This window comes from Watersipora subatra, chromosome 11, assembly GCF_963576615.1.
Source record: "Watersipora subatra chromosome 11, tzWatSuba1.1, whole genome shotgun sequence".
NCBI lineage: Eukaryota > Metazoa > Bryozoa > Gymnolaemata > Cheilostomatida > Watersiporidae > Watersipora > Watersipora subatra.
In genome coordinates, this window is record NC_088718.1 from 1,040,309 (window position 1) to 1,056,743 (window position 16,435).

The window sequence follows — 16,435 nt, forward strand, 5'->3', positions numbered from 1 at the left end:
ACGAGCATCGTATCTCTTTCAGGCGTTGTGGGAAAGATTTCAGTAAATAGCATAACGGCATCTTCGTTATTTTGACATATTCAGCACACCGACTGCCAGATTTTAATTTCGAGATAAATTTTTGTTGATGTTATGTAGTAAAAGAAATGTCGTATGGTGGGGCTTAAAAAAGATTGGGTTCTACATCGTAAGGGGAAACAACTGTCTAACAGAGTAATTGTAACTCGCGGGTGCATTGTACCTTAAAATCTTTAGCCTGTGGAACAGAACATTGGTTTAAATGCAAAAAAAGTACAGTAAACCCTCACTGTTTTCGGTTAATGGGGTCTGATGTACCCCGCAATAAATGAAAATCTGCGAGATGGAAACCAAGGTATAGTTATGAGCCAAAATTTTAACACCAGTACGCATAAGCTGCTTTTTAAAGATATTGTATTTATTTCCTTATATTTTATCTTATATTTATTATTTTATTTTCCTTTTATTTTATTTTCATATATATAATTGTATATTTATATTTGTATTTATTATTCTTATATAATAAGTAAATTGAAGTTATTTTGATTGACCCTCAGTTTATATATCAACTTCAGTCCCAGTATTTTAAGCCAGAGAATGCACTTACGTAGTACGGACATCGTATAGACTTCATCTGGCCTGAATATTCTTACTTGTTATTAACTGGGTTCATTGTAAGAAGGATGTCACATGTTTTTAGTTGATACGATTTTGATTTTTTAATTTTAATATTTGTATTTTAATTTTTTAATGCTTTATTTAAAGTTTTCAATTAATCTCCTTTTATTTTTAACGGAAAATTTTGTAACCTCACTGAAACCGCAAAAGGTGAGCCTTGTGAAAAATGAGCCCTGCCACCAGCAATCCTTCGCTACTTTGAAGTAGCGAATGGATTGCTGAATATTTGTTTACGTTAGGTGGATGACCTTCTGACATATAGTAAAAAATGGAAATTTGAATCATGTTTAACCACAAAAAACTTTCACTCAAAATGCGGACCACCAGCTTGTGAATATGCAGTTGTGATACATAGCGTGAACGGAAATTTCTGAAGAATTCTTAAGCTGTGTGAAATTTAAAAAAGCAACAAAGAATGGACAACTCTTGTAATGGAAATTACTTGTGAAAATTTCCACTCACATAAAGTAGGTATTTTTTGTTTTACTAAATAAGTGACTGCTTTAAACTAATTCAAACTGATGTGGTTTTCTAACATATTTATAAATCATATGAAATTATATTTCACCATCACGAAAGATGAATATCACACAAACGATAAGTTTGAAAATTATATTTCACTCATATATGTGATAGGCAAGCTTTTCTTTAATTCAACAATTTTCTAAGATGTTTTTTAATGATCATAATTTGATTATCAGTTGTTTGAAATTAATTGAACTTTTATTGCATCTGCTATGCCCAAATTTGTTGGACTTATCTAATATCTAGCCTAATGGTGTCTGTTTTAATGAGGGTCAACTGTATGTCTATTAGCCAATTAAGTTCAGCTTTCGATTTTGAGATTTCTGAAGGTAATTAAATTTTAAATGGTCAATAACAGCAAATTGAGGTAAGCAATAAATCCCTGTCATATCATAGAACTCAACACTAGTATTGTTTTGTCATTAACTAATGAGAGTTATCCTTCCAGAGTAAGCCATAGCTTTTCTTTGCAGTCTGTCGTATGCAAAAGCTGGAGTGAATATTGAAGCTGGAAACAAGCTTGTCAATTCTATTAAACCAGCCTGTAAGAAGACAGAAGTACCTGGATGTGTCGGTAGCTTAGGAATGTTTGGTTCAGTGTTTGACCTTCAACTCACTAAGTTTAAAGATCCTCTCCTTGTCTCTGGTACAGATGGCGTGGGCACTAAACTCTTGGTGAGTATTGGAACCAGCACTAAACTACCTGTGAGTATTGGCGTGGGCACTAAACTCCCGATCAGTATTGGTGTGGGCACTAAACTCCTGATGAGTATTGCCGTAGGTACAGACTCGAGTTACAACTTCATAGATTTTTCCAAGACTTTGCCTGAAGATGATTGTTTATTTTTTGCTGGCATTTTTTGCTTTAATTCAAGCAGAAAGTTTTGCCTATATCCTTTTCCCATCACTACCAGGAAGACTTAACCCTTTTGCAGGCGAATTTTCAGGAATATATCAAACTCCTGGGCGAATTGATTTACCGGAAAATCAATTGCTTTTAAAAGGTTTATACACTCTTTTGTATGTTATGATGTAAATATATCTATGTATAAACATGCATATGTATACATGTATGTGTCCATATGTATATATGAATAAACTAAATATATCTACTAAGTTTAAAAAGTCACTGTCAGCTGTGATTCTCTTAGCAACGCTGGTACTAGTACTTGCTCTATCAGAATTATTTCATGGAGTTCTCTTAGAAGTTGCCATGTCGATAAACTAAATTCAAACTCTCAAAGCTTTCAGTAAATAAAGGCTAAAGTAGAACCAAGAATAAAAAAGTTGAAAAATTATTTACAAAAATTTTCTAATTTTTTTGCAAATTTTATTTATTTATCACTGCTTAAAACGATCGTTTTGTGTGAATGAAAAGTTGATTTTGGAAGCTAACCAAAATCAATATATCATAGGTTGCTATTGGTCAAAAAGGTAAACAAAAAACGACATTCAGCTAACCACGAAACCCAATAAAAACTATGTTACTGTCGCGACCAAAATGTTGCTCTGCCCATTGGCGGTAGTATCGCAAAGCGACCAAAACGTCGCCTTGCCCGTAAAAGGGTTAATGCCCTGTTTCATGTTATTTTGACACTAGAGTCACAATATGGGACGGAGAACTGCTCGCGCATCAACTTCTCTACAAGCTAATGTGTTTTCAGAACTGTATGACATTTCTATGTCAGATACAAGTATTTATAAAATTTCACGTCGTTTGCCAAAAATATTTTGCGTTAAGGAGATTGTAAGCCGTGGCAGAACTTGTACTACACGAAGTGATTTGGTCAAGTTGCTGAGTCAGTACATGGCACTTTACATGATAGAGTTCATGACACGTTGCAAATGTTATTTAAAAAATTGGTAGCTGCACAAATTTCTCAATAACTCTTTTTGTAAATTAAAGTATTAATTACAATTGAATAATATAATAATATATATATATATATCTATATATATGTATATATATTATGTATACATATATTACGTATATATATTTTGTATGTACGTAATATATATATACGTAATATATATATATATATATATATATATATATATATATATACTCATGCCACAGACAGTACTGTTTCGGATACAAATATATATATATATGTATATATATATATATATATATATATATATATATACATAATATATGCTCATGCTACAGACAGTACTGTTTCGGCTATTGAAGCCTCATCAGTGCAGCTCAGAGCTTAGGCAAGGGACACAAATCCCATTACCAATGAGAGTTGACTTCCTGCCACAAAACAACTAAGTTGCCTCGCAGACTTTAAGAAAGTCAATGTGCTGGCACCAGAGTGCTCAAATCACAAAATTGATGAGCTTTGCACAAAGGCTAATAGTGCCGCACCTCTCACAGAGTGCTCAACCAAACCGAAGTAAGGGAGCATATACATATATATATATAAATATATTTATATATATAAATACATATAAAATAATTTAGCCGATCCCTTTAAAAAAATGTTCAAGATTATTCGGCAACAAAGCCCGAACAATGCTGTTTTTGTAATGAAATGGACTTTTGTTAGCAGGTCAAGAGAAGTTGTTTGATCACTGACCCTCTGTTTGAAGAGATGGCAACTCTAACTTTGCCACAAGTTTTATAGAGAAAATATTACCGTCTTTTTGGTGTCTTTGTTATTATTGCGTAATAAGCACACCGACTGCCAATTTTGAACTCGGGCGGAAATGTTTTTGAATTCGTTTGGTGAAATAAGATTTGTATGGTGAAATGAAAAAATCATCATGTTCCACTTTGTAAGATTAAAAAACCATATATCAGGGTCGTATCCTGGGGTGCACTGTATACAGCAACTGTGTACATTGCTTGAACATTTGGATTGAATAAAGTGTTTTATTTTTAATTTTTTTAATGTTTCATACAATTAACAAAGGGGTTTATAAGGAGTTCTAATAAGTTTGGGGCGCGGAAATTGAGTACAGTACTGCGTCGCTGATACTTGAGGCAGCTTTACCAGATTCAGTAGAAATATTCATTGAAAATTAAAAAAATAAATATGAATTAAACAGGTGAAATACATAAAACTCAAATCTCTCTCATACTTTTGCTCAGTGAGATCGCTGTGTGAGCATCATTGTGATAATAGACATCATTTTCTTCTGATTGTTTTAACTGCTATCAAGTTTTGCCATTTTACTCTTGAAACATCCTAGTAGTAAAATAACCTTAAACAACAAAAAAGGAAACGATAAAAAAATATCAATACTTTGAAATTAGATCTTTAAAATTTTGGCGTGATTGTCGTTTTAGTTAACTGGCCAGTCTAGAAGCTACATTTAACTGCATTTAACATTTTTAGTCAGCATCTGATTCTTGGCCTCTGCACTGATATCTACAATTGTAGATAGTTCAACAGAATGTGACATAGCATTGCTAAAAAGGCATTGCTAACATTGAATTTTCTGACCGCAGGTAGCTCTTCAAAATAACTCTTACCGTACAGTCGGGCAAGACCTGGTAGCCATGTGTGTCAATGATATTCTCTGTCATGGCGCTCAACCTCTATTCTTCCTCGACTACTTTGCTACCGGTCGACTTGATGTGAGTGTTGCTGAGGAGGTCATTGTTGGCATTGCGGAAGCATGCAAGATGGCTGGATGTGCCTTAGTCGGTGAGTGTTTAGCTAAGGTTAACTCAACTACACATGCACATTGCTTAGGGTAGTGTCAATCATGCCGCCAAACAATGTTAATTTTAGATTAGCCAGAAAAAATAAATGACCAAAACTGAGGGTGATATGTTCGTGATTTAATTGTGCATACAGATGTTGGAACACAGGCTGATATTATAGGTGCACCAGGTATATCGCTCTTTATGGCAAAACTGGCCATACAAATGTGAGAATAATTTCTATGAAATAGCCACTTTCACTCATTTTCAATAATCTTTATACATGTATATAAATCTCAGTGTCTGTCATATGACTTGTTTCGTATGTCGGAGCACAGACGCTACCTACGAACATTAGTGTTACAAACAACTGTGACAACGTATGGTGTTGTTTGAATGTCAACAATTATTCGTAAAGATAAAAGGTAGATGCGAATGGTGTTGTGCCTATGTCAAAAATGTTCCTACAGAAATGCCGTAAGTTAGATTTTGTATTGCGCACCAGCTTCAGAGTACTGTAGCTTGCCTCCGCTGATATCAATCTTTTCCAAATAATTACACGGCTACCGTATTCGCCATGCAGCAACACTTGAAAAATGCAGTAGCATCTATTTTACTCATCTAGTGTGCATACATCTTTATAGAGCATGTTTTGTTATTATTTACCGTTCTTTAAATGCATTACAAACCAATATACTTATAATACAAGCCTTAAATATACTTAATTAATCTTTAGATAATGTATACAAATAATCTTGAAACATGCCATACAAAATAATGAACATAAAACTGATGATGAAAGTCCTTAGCAAATAACCATTCAGAATGTGTTACGCTCCCGAGTTGGGGGAGTGTCTATTTATCCAGGTGCTCCCTGCTCCCGTTCACCAAACATATTAGAAACTCTTCATCTTATTGCAATTTTGTTTTAAGGCTTACTTACGGACATTTGTTGTCTTTGAATAATTTCATCCATAAGATAGCCGTAAGGAGGTGTAGCTCAAGTGGGGGAGCGCTCGCTTCGCATGTGAGAGGCACCGGGATCGACGCCCGGCACCTCCAGGTCTTTTTTTTTGTGTCACTCTCGATAAATCAATCAAGGCCAGCACTGTCATCAATCATGATGAATGACAACAATGCTTGCTTCAACACTAACAGGAAGTCAACATTTGCAATGGTAGGTCACATGGTGCTCCCGTTTACCGCACGTATTAGGAACTCTACTAATGTAGTTGCAGTTTTGTTTTACTGCTTACTTGCGGTCATTTTTTGATTTTGAATAATTTCGTCAATGAGATAGCCATAAGGGTGTGTGTAGCTCAAGTGGTAGAGCGCTCGCTTAGCATGTGAGAGGCACCGGTATCGATGCCCGAAACTCCACTCATCTAATTGCGATTCTGTTTTAAAGTTTACTTACGGACATTTCTTGAATCAAATAATTTCATCAATGCCATAACCATAAGGGGGTGTCGCTCAAGTGGTAGAGCACTCGCTTAGCATATGAGAGGCACCGGGATCGATGCTCCGCACCTCCAGGTCTTTTTTTTCATGTCACTCTCGATAAATCAATCAAGGCCAGCACTTGTCATCAATCATGACGAATGACAACAATGCTTGCTTCAAGATCAACAGGAATTCAACATTTGCAATGGTAGGTCACATGGTGCTCCCGTTTACCACGCATATTAGGAACTTTACTCATATAAAATCCAATTTGTTTTAAAGCTTACTTACGGACATTTGTTGGGTATGAAGATTTTCATCAATGACGTACAGCGATACATCAGTCGAGCCCAGCAATGTCATCAATCATGACGATTGACAAAAATGTATACTTCAGCATCAACAAAAAACCGAAATTTGCAGATGTAAGTAGCATGTTGCTCCCGTTTTCAAGACATATTAGGAACTCTACTCATCTAATTGCAATTCTGTTTAAAAGTTTACTTACGGACATTTCTTGAATCAAATTATTTCATCAATGCCATAGCCATAAGGGGGTGTAGCTCAAGTGGTAGAGTGCTCGCTTAGCATGTGAGAGGCACCGGGATCGATGCCCGGCACTTCCAATTTTTTCGTGTTTTTTTCCTGTCACTGTCGATACATCAGTTGAGCCCAGCACTGTCATCAATCATGACGATTGACAAAAATGTATACTTCAGCATCAACAAAATGCCGAAATTTGCAGATGTAAGTCGCATGGTGCTCTCGTTTTCAAGACATATTAGGAACTCTACTCATCTAATTGCGATTCTGTTTTTAAGTTTACTTACGGACATTTCTTGAATCAAATTATTTCATCAATGCCATAGCCATAAGGGGGTGTAGCTCAAGTGGTAGAGCGCTCGCTTTGCATGTGAGAGGCACTGGGATCGATACCCGGCATCTCCATATTTTTTCGGGATCTTCTTGTCACCATCGACACATCAATCAAGCCCAGCACTGTCATCAATCATGACGATTGACAAAAATGTATACTTCAGCATCAACAAAAAGCCGAAAGTTGCAGTTGTTAGTCGCATAGTGCTCCCGTTTTCAACACATATGAGGAACTCTACTCATTTTATTGCGATTCTGTTTTAAAGTTTACCTACGGACATTTCATGAATCAAATAATTTCATCAATACCATAGCCGTAAGGGGGTGTAGCTCAAGTGGTAGAGCGCTCGCTTAGCTTGTGAGAGGCACCGGTATCATTGCCCGCCACTTCCAATTTTCTCGTGTTTTTTTCCTGTCACTGACGTTACATCAGTCGAGCCCAGCACTGTCATCAATCATGACGATTGACAAAAATGTATACTTCAGCATCAACAAAAAGCCGAAATTTGATGATGTAAGTCGCATGGTGCTCCCGTTTTCAAGACATATTAGGAACACTACTCATCTATTTGCGATTCTGTTTTAAAGTTTACTTACGGACATTTCTTGAATCAAATAATTTCATCAATGCATAGCCATAAGGGTGTGTAGCTCAAGTGGTAGAGCGCTCGCTTAGCATGTGAGAGGCACCAGGATCGATACCCGGCACTTCCAATTTTTATTGGGATCTTTTTGTCACTATCGATACATCATTCAAGCCCAGCACTGTCATCAATCATGACGATTGACAGAAATGTATACTTCAGCATCAACAAAAAGCCGAAATTTGCAGATGTTAGTCGCATGGTGCTCCCGTTTTCAAGATCTATTAGGAACTCTACTCATCTTATTGCGATTCTGTTTTAAAATTTTACAGACTTTTACTTACTTTTACAGAGTTTTACAGAAGTTTTACTTTTACTTACGGACATTTCTTGAATCAAATAATTTCATCAATGTCATAGCCATAAGGGGGTGTAGCTCAAGTGGTAGAGCGCTCGCTTAGCTTGTGAGAGGCACCGGTATCGATGCCCACCACTTCCAATTTTCTCGTGTTTTTTTCCTGTCACTGACGTTACATCAGTCGAGCCCAGCACTGTCATCAATCATGACGATTGACAAAAATGTATACTTCAGCATCAACAAAAAGCCGAAGTTTGATGATGTAAGTCGCATGGTGCTCCCGTTTTCAAGACATATTAGGAACACTACTCATCTATTTGCGATTCTGTTTTAAAGTTTACTTACGGACATTTCTTGAATCAAATAATTTCATCAATGCATAGCCATAAGGGTGTGTAGCTCAAGTGGTAGAGCGCTCGCTTAGCAAGTGAGAGGCACCGGGATTGATACCCGGCACTTCCAATTTTTATTGGGATCTTTTTGTCACTATCGATACATCATTCAAGCCCAGCACTGTCATCAATCATGACGATGGACAGAAATGTATACTTCAGCATCAACAAAAAGCCGAAATTTGCAGATGTTAGTCGCAAGGTGCTCCCGTTTTCAAGACATTTTAGAAACTCTACTCATCTAATTGCGATTCTGTTTTAAAGTTTGCTTACGGACATTTCTTGAATCAAATAATTTCATCAATGCCATAGCCATAAGGGGGTGTAGCTCAAGTGGTAGAGCGCTCGCTTCGCATGTGAGAGGCACCGGGATCGACGCCCGGCAATTCCAGTTTTTTCGTGTTTTTTTCCTGTCACTGTCGATACATCAGTCGAGCCCAGCACTGTCATCAATCATGACGATTGACAGAAATGTATACTTCAGCATCAACAAAATGCCGAAATTTGCAGATGTAAGTCGCATGGTGCTCCCGTTTTCAAGACATATTAGGAACTCTACTCATCTTATTGCGATTCTGTTTTAAAGTTTACTTACGGACATTTCTTGAATCAAATAACTTCATCAATGCCATAGCCATAAAGGGGTGTAGCTCAAGTGGTAGAGCGCTTGCTTAGCATGTGAGAGGCACCGGGATCGATACCCGGCACTTTCAATTTTTTCGGGATCTCTTGTCACTATCGATACATCAATCAAGCCCAGCACTGTCATCAATCATGACGATTGACAAAATTGTATACATCAGCATCAACAAAAAAATGAAAATTGCAGATGTGAGTCTTATGGTGCTCCCGTTTTCAAGACATATTAGGAACTCTACTCATTTTATTGCGATTCTGTTTTAAAGTTTACTTACGGACATTTCATGAATCAAATAATTTCATCAATGCATAGCCATAAGGGGGTGTAGCTCAAGTGGTAGAGCGCTCGCTTTGCATGTGAGAGGCACCGGGATCGATACCCGGCACTTCCAATTTTTTTGAGATCTTCTTGTCACTATCGATGCATCCATCCAGCCCTGCACTGTCATCAATCATGACGATCGACAACAATGCTTGCTTCAACATCAACAAAAAGCCGAAATTTGCAGATGTAAATCGCATGGTGCTCCCGTTTTCAAGACATATTAAGAACTCTACTCATCTATTCGCGATTCTGTTTTAAAGTTTACTTACGGACATTTCTTTAGTCAAATAATTTCATCAATGCATAGCCATAAGGGTGTGTAGCTCAAGTGGTAGAGCGCTCGCTTAGCTTGTGAGAGGCACCGGTATCGATGCCCGCCACTTCCAATTTTCTCGTGTTTTTTTCCTGCCACTGACGTTACATCAGTCGAGCCCAGCACTGTCATCAATCATGACGATTGACAAAAATGTATACTTCAGCATCAACAAAAAGCCGAAAGTTGCAGTTGTTAGTCGCATGGTGCTCCCGTTTTCAACACATATTAGGAACTCTACTCATTTTATTGCGATTCTGTTTTAAAGTTTACCTACGGACATTTCATGAATCAAATAATTTCATCAATGCATAGCCATAAGGGGGTGTAGCTCAAGTGGTAGAGCGCTCGCTTTGCATGTGAGAGGCACCGGGATCGATACCCGGCACTTCCAATTTTTTTGAGATCTTCTTGTCACTATCGATGCATCCATCCAGCCCTGCACTGTCATCAATCATGACGATCGACAACAATGCTTGCTTCAACATCAACAAAAAGCCGAAATTTGCAGATGTAAATCGCATGGTGCTCCCGTTTTCAAGACATATTAAGAACTCTACTCATCTATTTGCGATTCTGTTTTAAAGTTTACTTACGGACATTTCTTTAGTCAAATAATTTCATCAATGCATAGCCATAAGGGTGTGTAGCTCAAGTGGTAGAGCGCTCGCTTAGCTTGTGAGAGGCACCGGTATCGATGCCCGCCACTTCCAATTTTCTCGTGTTTTTTTCCTGCCACTGACGTTACATCAGTCGAGCCCAGCACTGTCATCAATCATGACGATTGACAAAAATGTATACTTCAGCATCAACAAAAAGCCGAAAGTTGCAGTTGTTAGTCGCATGGTGCTCCCGTTTTCAACACATATTAGGAACTCTACTCATTTTATTGCGATTCTGTTTTAAAGTTTACCTACGGACATTTCATGAATCAAATAATTTCATCAATGCATAGCCATAAGGGGGTGTAGCTCAAGTGGTAGAGCGCTCGCTTTGCATGTGAGAGGCACCGGGATCGATACCCGGCACTTCCAATTTTTTTGAGATCTTCTTGTCACTATCGATGCATCCATCCAGCCCTGCACTGTCATCAATCATGACGATCGACAACAATGCTTGCTTCAACATCAACAAAAAGCCGAAATTTGCAGATGTAAATCGCATGGTGCTCCCGTTTTCAAGACATATTAAGAACTCTACTCATCTATTTGCGATTCTGTTTTAAAGTTTACTTACGGACATTTCTTTAGTCAAATAATTTCATCAATGCATAGCCATAAGGGTGTGTAGCTCAAGTGGTAGAGCGCTCGCTTAGCTTGTGAGAGGCACCGGTATCGATGCCCGCCACTTCCAATTTTCTCGTGTTTTTTTCCTGCCACTGACGTTACATCAGTCGAGCCCAGCACTGTCATCAATCATGACGATTGACAAAATTGTATATTTCAGCATCAACAAAAAGCCGAAATTTGCAGATGTAAGTCGCATGGTGCTCCCGTTTTCAAGACATATTAAGAACTCTACTCATCTAATTGCGATTCTGTTTTAAAGTTTACCTACGGACATTTCATGAATCAAATAATTTCATCAATGCATGGCCATAAGGGGGTGTAGCTCAAGTGGTAGAGCGCTCGCTTTGCATGTGAGAGGCACCGGGATCGATACCCGGCACCTTCAGTTTTTTTGAGATCTTCCTGTCACTATCGATGCATCAATCCAGCCCTGCACTGTCATCAATCATGACGATTGACAACAATGCTTGCTTCAACATCAACAAAAAGCCGAAATTTGCAGAAGTAAGTCGCGTGCTGCTCCTGTTTTCAAGACATATTAGGAACACTACTCATTTATTTGCGATTCTGTTTTAAAGTTTACTTACGGACATTTCTTGAATCAAATAATTTCATCGATGCCATAGCCATAAGGGGTGTAGCTCAAGTGGTAGAGCGCTCGCTTTGCATGTGAGAGGCACCGGGATCGATACCCGGCACCTTCAGTTTTTTTGAGATCTTCCTGTCACTATCGATGCATCAATCCAGCCCTGCACTGTCATCAATCATGACGATTGACAACAATGCTTGCTTCAACATCAACAAAAAGCCGAAATTTGCAGAAGTAAGTCGCGTGCTGCTCCTGTTTTCAAGACATATTAGGAACACTACTCATTTATTTGCGATTCTGTTTTAAAGTTTACTTACGGACATTTCTTGAATCAAATAATTTCATCAATGCCATAGCCATAAGGGGGTGTAGCTCAAGTGTTAGAGCGCTCGCTTAGCTTGTGAGAGGCACCGGTATCATTGCCCGCCACTTCCAATTATCTCGTGTTTTTTTCCTGTCACTGACGTTACATCAGTCGAGCCCAGCACTGTCATCAATCATGACGATTGACAAAAATTTATACTTCAGTATCAACAAAAAGCCGAAATTTGATGATGTAAGTCGCATGGTGCTCCCGTTTTCAAGACATATTAGGAACACTACTCATCTAATTGCGATTCTGTTTTAAAGTTTACCTATGGACATTTCTTGAATCAAATAATTTCATCAATGCATAGCCATAAGGGGGTGTAGCTCAAGTGGTAGAGCGCTCGCTTAGCATGTGAGAGGCACCGGGATCGATACCCGGCACTTCCAATTTTTTCGGGATCTCTTGTCCCTATCGATACATCAATCAAGCCCAGCACTGTCATCAATCATGACGATTGACAAAATTGTATACATCAGCATCAACAAAAAATTGAAATTTGCAGATGTAAGTCTTATGGTGCTCCCGTTTTCAAGACATATTAAGAACTCTACTCATCTAATTGCGATTCTGTTTTAAAGTTTACCTATGGACATTTCATGAATCAAATAGTTTCATCAATGCATGGCCATAAGGGGGTGTAGCTCAAGTGGTAGAGCGCTCGCTTTGCATGTTAGAGGCACCGGGATCGATACCCGGCACTTTCAGTTTTTTTGAGATCTTCCTGTCACTATCGATGCATCAATCCAGCCCTGCACTGTCATCAATCATGACGATTGACAACAATGCTTGCTTCAACATCAACAAAAAGCCGAAATTTGCAGAAGTAAGTCGCGTGCTGCTCCTGTTTTCAAGACATATTAGGAACACTACTCATTTATTTGCGATTCTGTTTTAAAGTTTACTTACGGACATTTCTTGAATCAAATAATTTCATCGATGCCATAGCCATAAGGGGTGTAGCTCAAGTGGTAGAGCGCTCGCTTAGCTTGTGAGAGGCACCGGTATCATTGCCCGCCACTTCCAATTTTCTCGTGTTTTTTTCCTGTCACTGACGTTACATCAGTCGAGCCCAGCACTGTCATCAATCATGACGATTGACAAAAATTTATACTTCAGTATCAACAAAAAGCCGAAATTTGATGATGTAAGTCGCATGGTGCTCCCGTTTTCAAGACATATTAGGAACACTACTCATCTAATTGCGATTCTGTTTTAAAGTTTACCTACGGACATTTCTTGAATCAAATAATTTCATCAATGCATAGCCATAAGGGGGTGTAGCTCAAGTGGTAGAGCGCTCGCTTAGCATGTGAGAGGCACCGGGATCGATACCCGGCACTTCCAATTTTTTCGGGATCTCTTGTCACTATCGATACATCAATCAAGCCCAGCACTGTCATCAATCATGACGATTGACAAAATTGTATACATCAGCATCAACAAAAAGCCGAAATTTGCAGATGTAAGTCTTATGGTGCTCCCGTTTTCAAGACATATTAAGAGCTCTACTCATCTAATTGCGATTCTGTTTTAAAGTTTACTTATGGACATTTCTTGAATCAAATAATTTCATCAATGCATAGCCATAAGGGGGTGTAGCTCAAGTGGTAGAGCGCTCGCTTTGCATGTTAGAGGCACCGGGATTGATACCCGGCACTTCCAATTTTTTCGGGATCTCTTGTCACTATCGATGCATCAATCCAGCCCTGCACTGTCATCAATCATGACGATTGACAACAATGCTTGCTTCAACATCAACAAAAAGCCGAAATTTGCAGAAGTAAGTCGCGTGCTGCTCCTGTTTTCAAGACATATTAGGAACACTACTCATTTATTTGCGATTCTGTTTTAAAGTTTACTTACGGACATTTCTTGAATCAAATAATTTCATCAATGCCATAGCCATAAGGGGGTGTAGCTCAAGTGTTAGAGCGCTCGCTTAGCTTGTGAGAGGCACCGGTATCATTGCCCGCCACTTCCAATTATCTCGTGTTTTTTTCCTGTCACTGACGTTACATCAGTCGAGCCCAGCACTGTCATCAATCATGACGATTGACAAAAATTTATACTTCAGTATCAACAAAAAGCCGAAATTTGATGATGTAAGTCGCATGGTGCTCCCGTTTTCAAGACATATTAGGAACACTACTCATCTAATTGCGATTCTGTTTTAAAGTTTACCTACGGACATTTCTTGAATCAAATAATTTCATCAATGGATAGCCATAAGGGGGTGTAGCTCAAGTGGTAGAGCGCTCGCTTAGCATGTGAGAGGCACCGGGATCGATACCCGGCACTTCCAATTTTTTCGGGATCTCTTGTCCCTATCGATACATCAATCAAGCCCAGCACTGTCATCAATCATGACGATTGACAAAATTGTATACATCAGCATCAACAAAAAATTGAAATTTGCAGATGTAAGTCTTATGGTGCTCCCGTTTTCAAGACATATTAAGAACTCTACTCATCTAATTGCGATTCTGTTTTAAAGTTTACCTACGGACATTTCATGAATCAAATAGTTTCATCAATGCATGGCCATAAGGGGGTGTAGCTCAAGTGGTAGAGCGCTCGCTTTGCATGTTAGAGGCACCGGGATCGATACCCGGCACTTTCAGTTTTTTTGAGATCTTCCTGTCACTATCGATGCATCAATCCAGCCCTGCACTGTCATCAATCATGACGATTGACAACAATGCTTGCTTCAACATCAACAAAAAGCCGAAATTTGCAGAAGTAAGTCGCGTGCTGCTCCTGTTTTCAAGACATATTAGGAACACTACTCATTTATTTGCGATTCTGTTTTAAAGTTTACTTACGGACATTTCTTGAATCAAATAATTTCATCGATGCCATAGCCATAAGGGGTGTAGCTCAAGTGGTAGAGCGCTCGCTTTGCATGTGAGAGGCACCGGGATCGATACCCGGCACCTTCAGTTTTTTTGAGATCTTCCTGTCACTATCGATGCATCAATCCAGCCCTGCACTGTCATCAATCATGACGATTGACAACAATGCTTGCTTCAACATCAACAAAAAGCCGAAATTTGCAGAAGTAAGTCGCGTGCTGCTCCTGTTTTCAAGACATATTAGGAACACTACTCATTTATTTGCGATTCTGTTTTAAAGTTTATTTACGGACATTTCTTGAATCAAATAATTTCATCAATGCATGGCCATAAGGGGGTGTAGCTCAAGTGGTAGAGCGCTCGCTTTGCATGTGAGAGGCACCGGGATCGATACCCGGCACCTTCAGTTTTTTTGAGATCTTCCTGTCACTATCGATGCATCAATCCAGCCCTGCACTGTCATCAATCATGACGATTGACAACAATGCTTGCTTCAACATCAACAAAAAGCCGAAATTTGCAGAAGTAAGTCGCGTGCTGCTCCTGTTTTCAAGACATATTAGGAACACTACTCATTTATTTGCGATTCTGTTTTAAAGTTTACTTACGGACATTTCTTGAATCAAATAATTTCATCGATGCCATAGCCATAAGGGGTGTAGCTCAAGTGGTAGAGCGCTCGCTTTGCATGTGAGAGGCACCGGGATCGATACCCGGCACCTTCAGTTTTTTTGAGATCTTCCTGTCACTATCGATGCATCAATCCAGCCCTGCACTGTCATCAATCATGACGATTGACAACAATGCTTGCTTCAACATCAACAAAAAGCCGAAATTTTCAGAAGTAAGTCGCGTGCTGCTCCTGTTTTCAAGACATATTAGGAACACTACTCATTTATTTGCGATTCTGTTTTAAAGTTTACTTACGGACATTTCTTGAATCAAATAATTTCATCAATGCCATAGCCATAAGGGTGTGTAGCTCAAGTGTTAGAGCGCTCGCTTAGCTTGTGAGAGGCACCGGTATCATTGCCCGCCACTTCCAATTATCTCGTGTTTTTTTCCTGTCACTGACGTTACATCAGTCGAGCCCAGCACTGTCATCAATCATGACGATTGACAAAAATTTATACTTCAGTATCAACAAAAAGCCGAAATTTGATGATGTAAGTCGCATGGTGCTCCCGTTTTCAAGACATATTAGGAACACTACTCATCTAATTGCGATTCTGTTTTAAAGTTTACCTATGGACATTTCTTGAATCAAATAATTTCATCAATGCATAGCCATAAGGGGGTGTAGCTCAAGTGGTAGAGCGCTCGCTTAGCATGTGAGAGGCACCGGGATCGATACCCGGCACTTCCAATTTTTTCGGGATCTCTTGTCCCTATCGATACATCAATCAAGCCCAGCACTGTCATCAATCATGACGATTGACAAAATTGTATACATCAGCATCAACAAAAAATTGAAATTTGCAGATGTAAGTCTTATGGTGCTCCCGTTTTCAAGACATATTAAGAAC

General features: G+C 38.8%; 1 protein-coding gene and 10 non-coding genes across 11 annotated transcripts in view; all 11 read left to right on the top strand.

Moving 5' to 3' along the window:
• LOC137408854 (trifunctional purine biosynthetic protein adenosine-3-like) overlaps positions 1–16,435 on the top strand; it is a 139,341-nt gene that overhangs the window by 15,713 nt on the left and 107,193 nt on the right. Inside the window, exons 8-9 of the mRNA XM_068095438.1 lie at positions 1,695–1,896; positions 4,682–4,880. Coding sequence (XP_067951539.1) covers positions 1,695–1,896; positions 4,682–4,880 — 401 coding nt within the window. The remainder of the gene's footprint in view (positions 1–1,694; positions 1,897–4,681; positions 4,881–16,435) is intronic.
• On the top strand, positions 7,198–7,270 carry Trnaa-ugc (transfer RNA alanine (anticodon UGC)). The gene has a single exon. It is a non-coding gene; the product is annotated as a tRNA-Ala (tRNA).
• Trnaa-ugc (transfer RNA alanine (anticodon UGC)) lies at positions 9,491–9,563 on the top strand. The gene has a single exon. It is a non-coding gene; the product is annotated as a tRNA-Ala (tRNA).
• Trnaa-ugc (transfer RNA alanine (anticodon UGC)) lies at positions 10,131–10,203 on the top strand. Its single transcript has one exon. It is a non-coding gene; the product is annotated as a tRNA-Ala (tRNA).
• Positions 10,771–10,843, top strand: Trnaa-ugc (transfer RNA alanine (anticodon UGC)). The gene has a single exon. It is a non-coding gene; the product is annotated as a tRNA-Ala (tRNA).
• Positions 11,411–11,483, top strand: Trnaa-ugc (transfer RNA alanine (anticodon UGC)). Its single transcript has one exon. It is a non-coding gene; the product is annotated as a tRNA-Ala (tRNA).
• Trnaa-agc (transfer RNA alanine (anticodon AGC)) lies at positions 12,371–12,443 on the top strand. Its single transcript has one exon. It is a non-coding gene; the product is annotated as a tRNA-Ala (tRNA).
• Positions 13,329–13,401, top strand: Trnaa-agc (transfer RNA alanine (anticodon AGC)). Its single transcript has one exon. It is a non-coding gene; the product is annotated as a tRNA-Ala (tRNA).
• Positions 14,287–14,359, top strand: Trnaa-agc (transfer RNA alanine (anticodon AGC)). The gene has a single exon. It is a non-coding gene; the product is annotated as a tRNA-Ala (tRNA).
• On the top strand, positions 15,243–15,315 carry Trnaa-ugc (transfer RNA alanine (anticodon UGC)). Its single transcript has one exon. It is a non-coding gene; the product is annotated as a tRNA-Ala (tRNA).
• Trnaa-agc (transfer RNA alanine (anticodon AGC)) lies at positions 16,203–16,275 on the top strand. Its single transcript has one exon. It is a non-coding gene; the product is annotated as a tRNA-Ala (tRNA).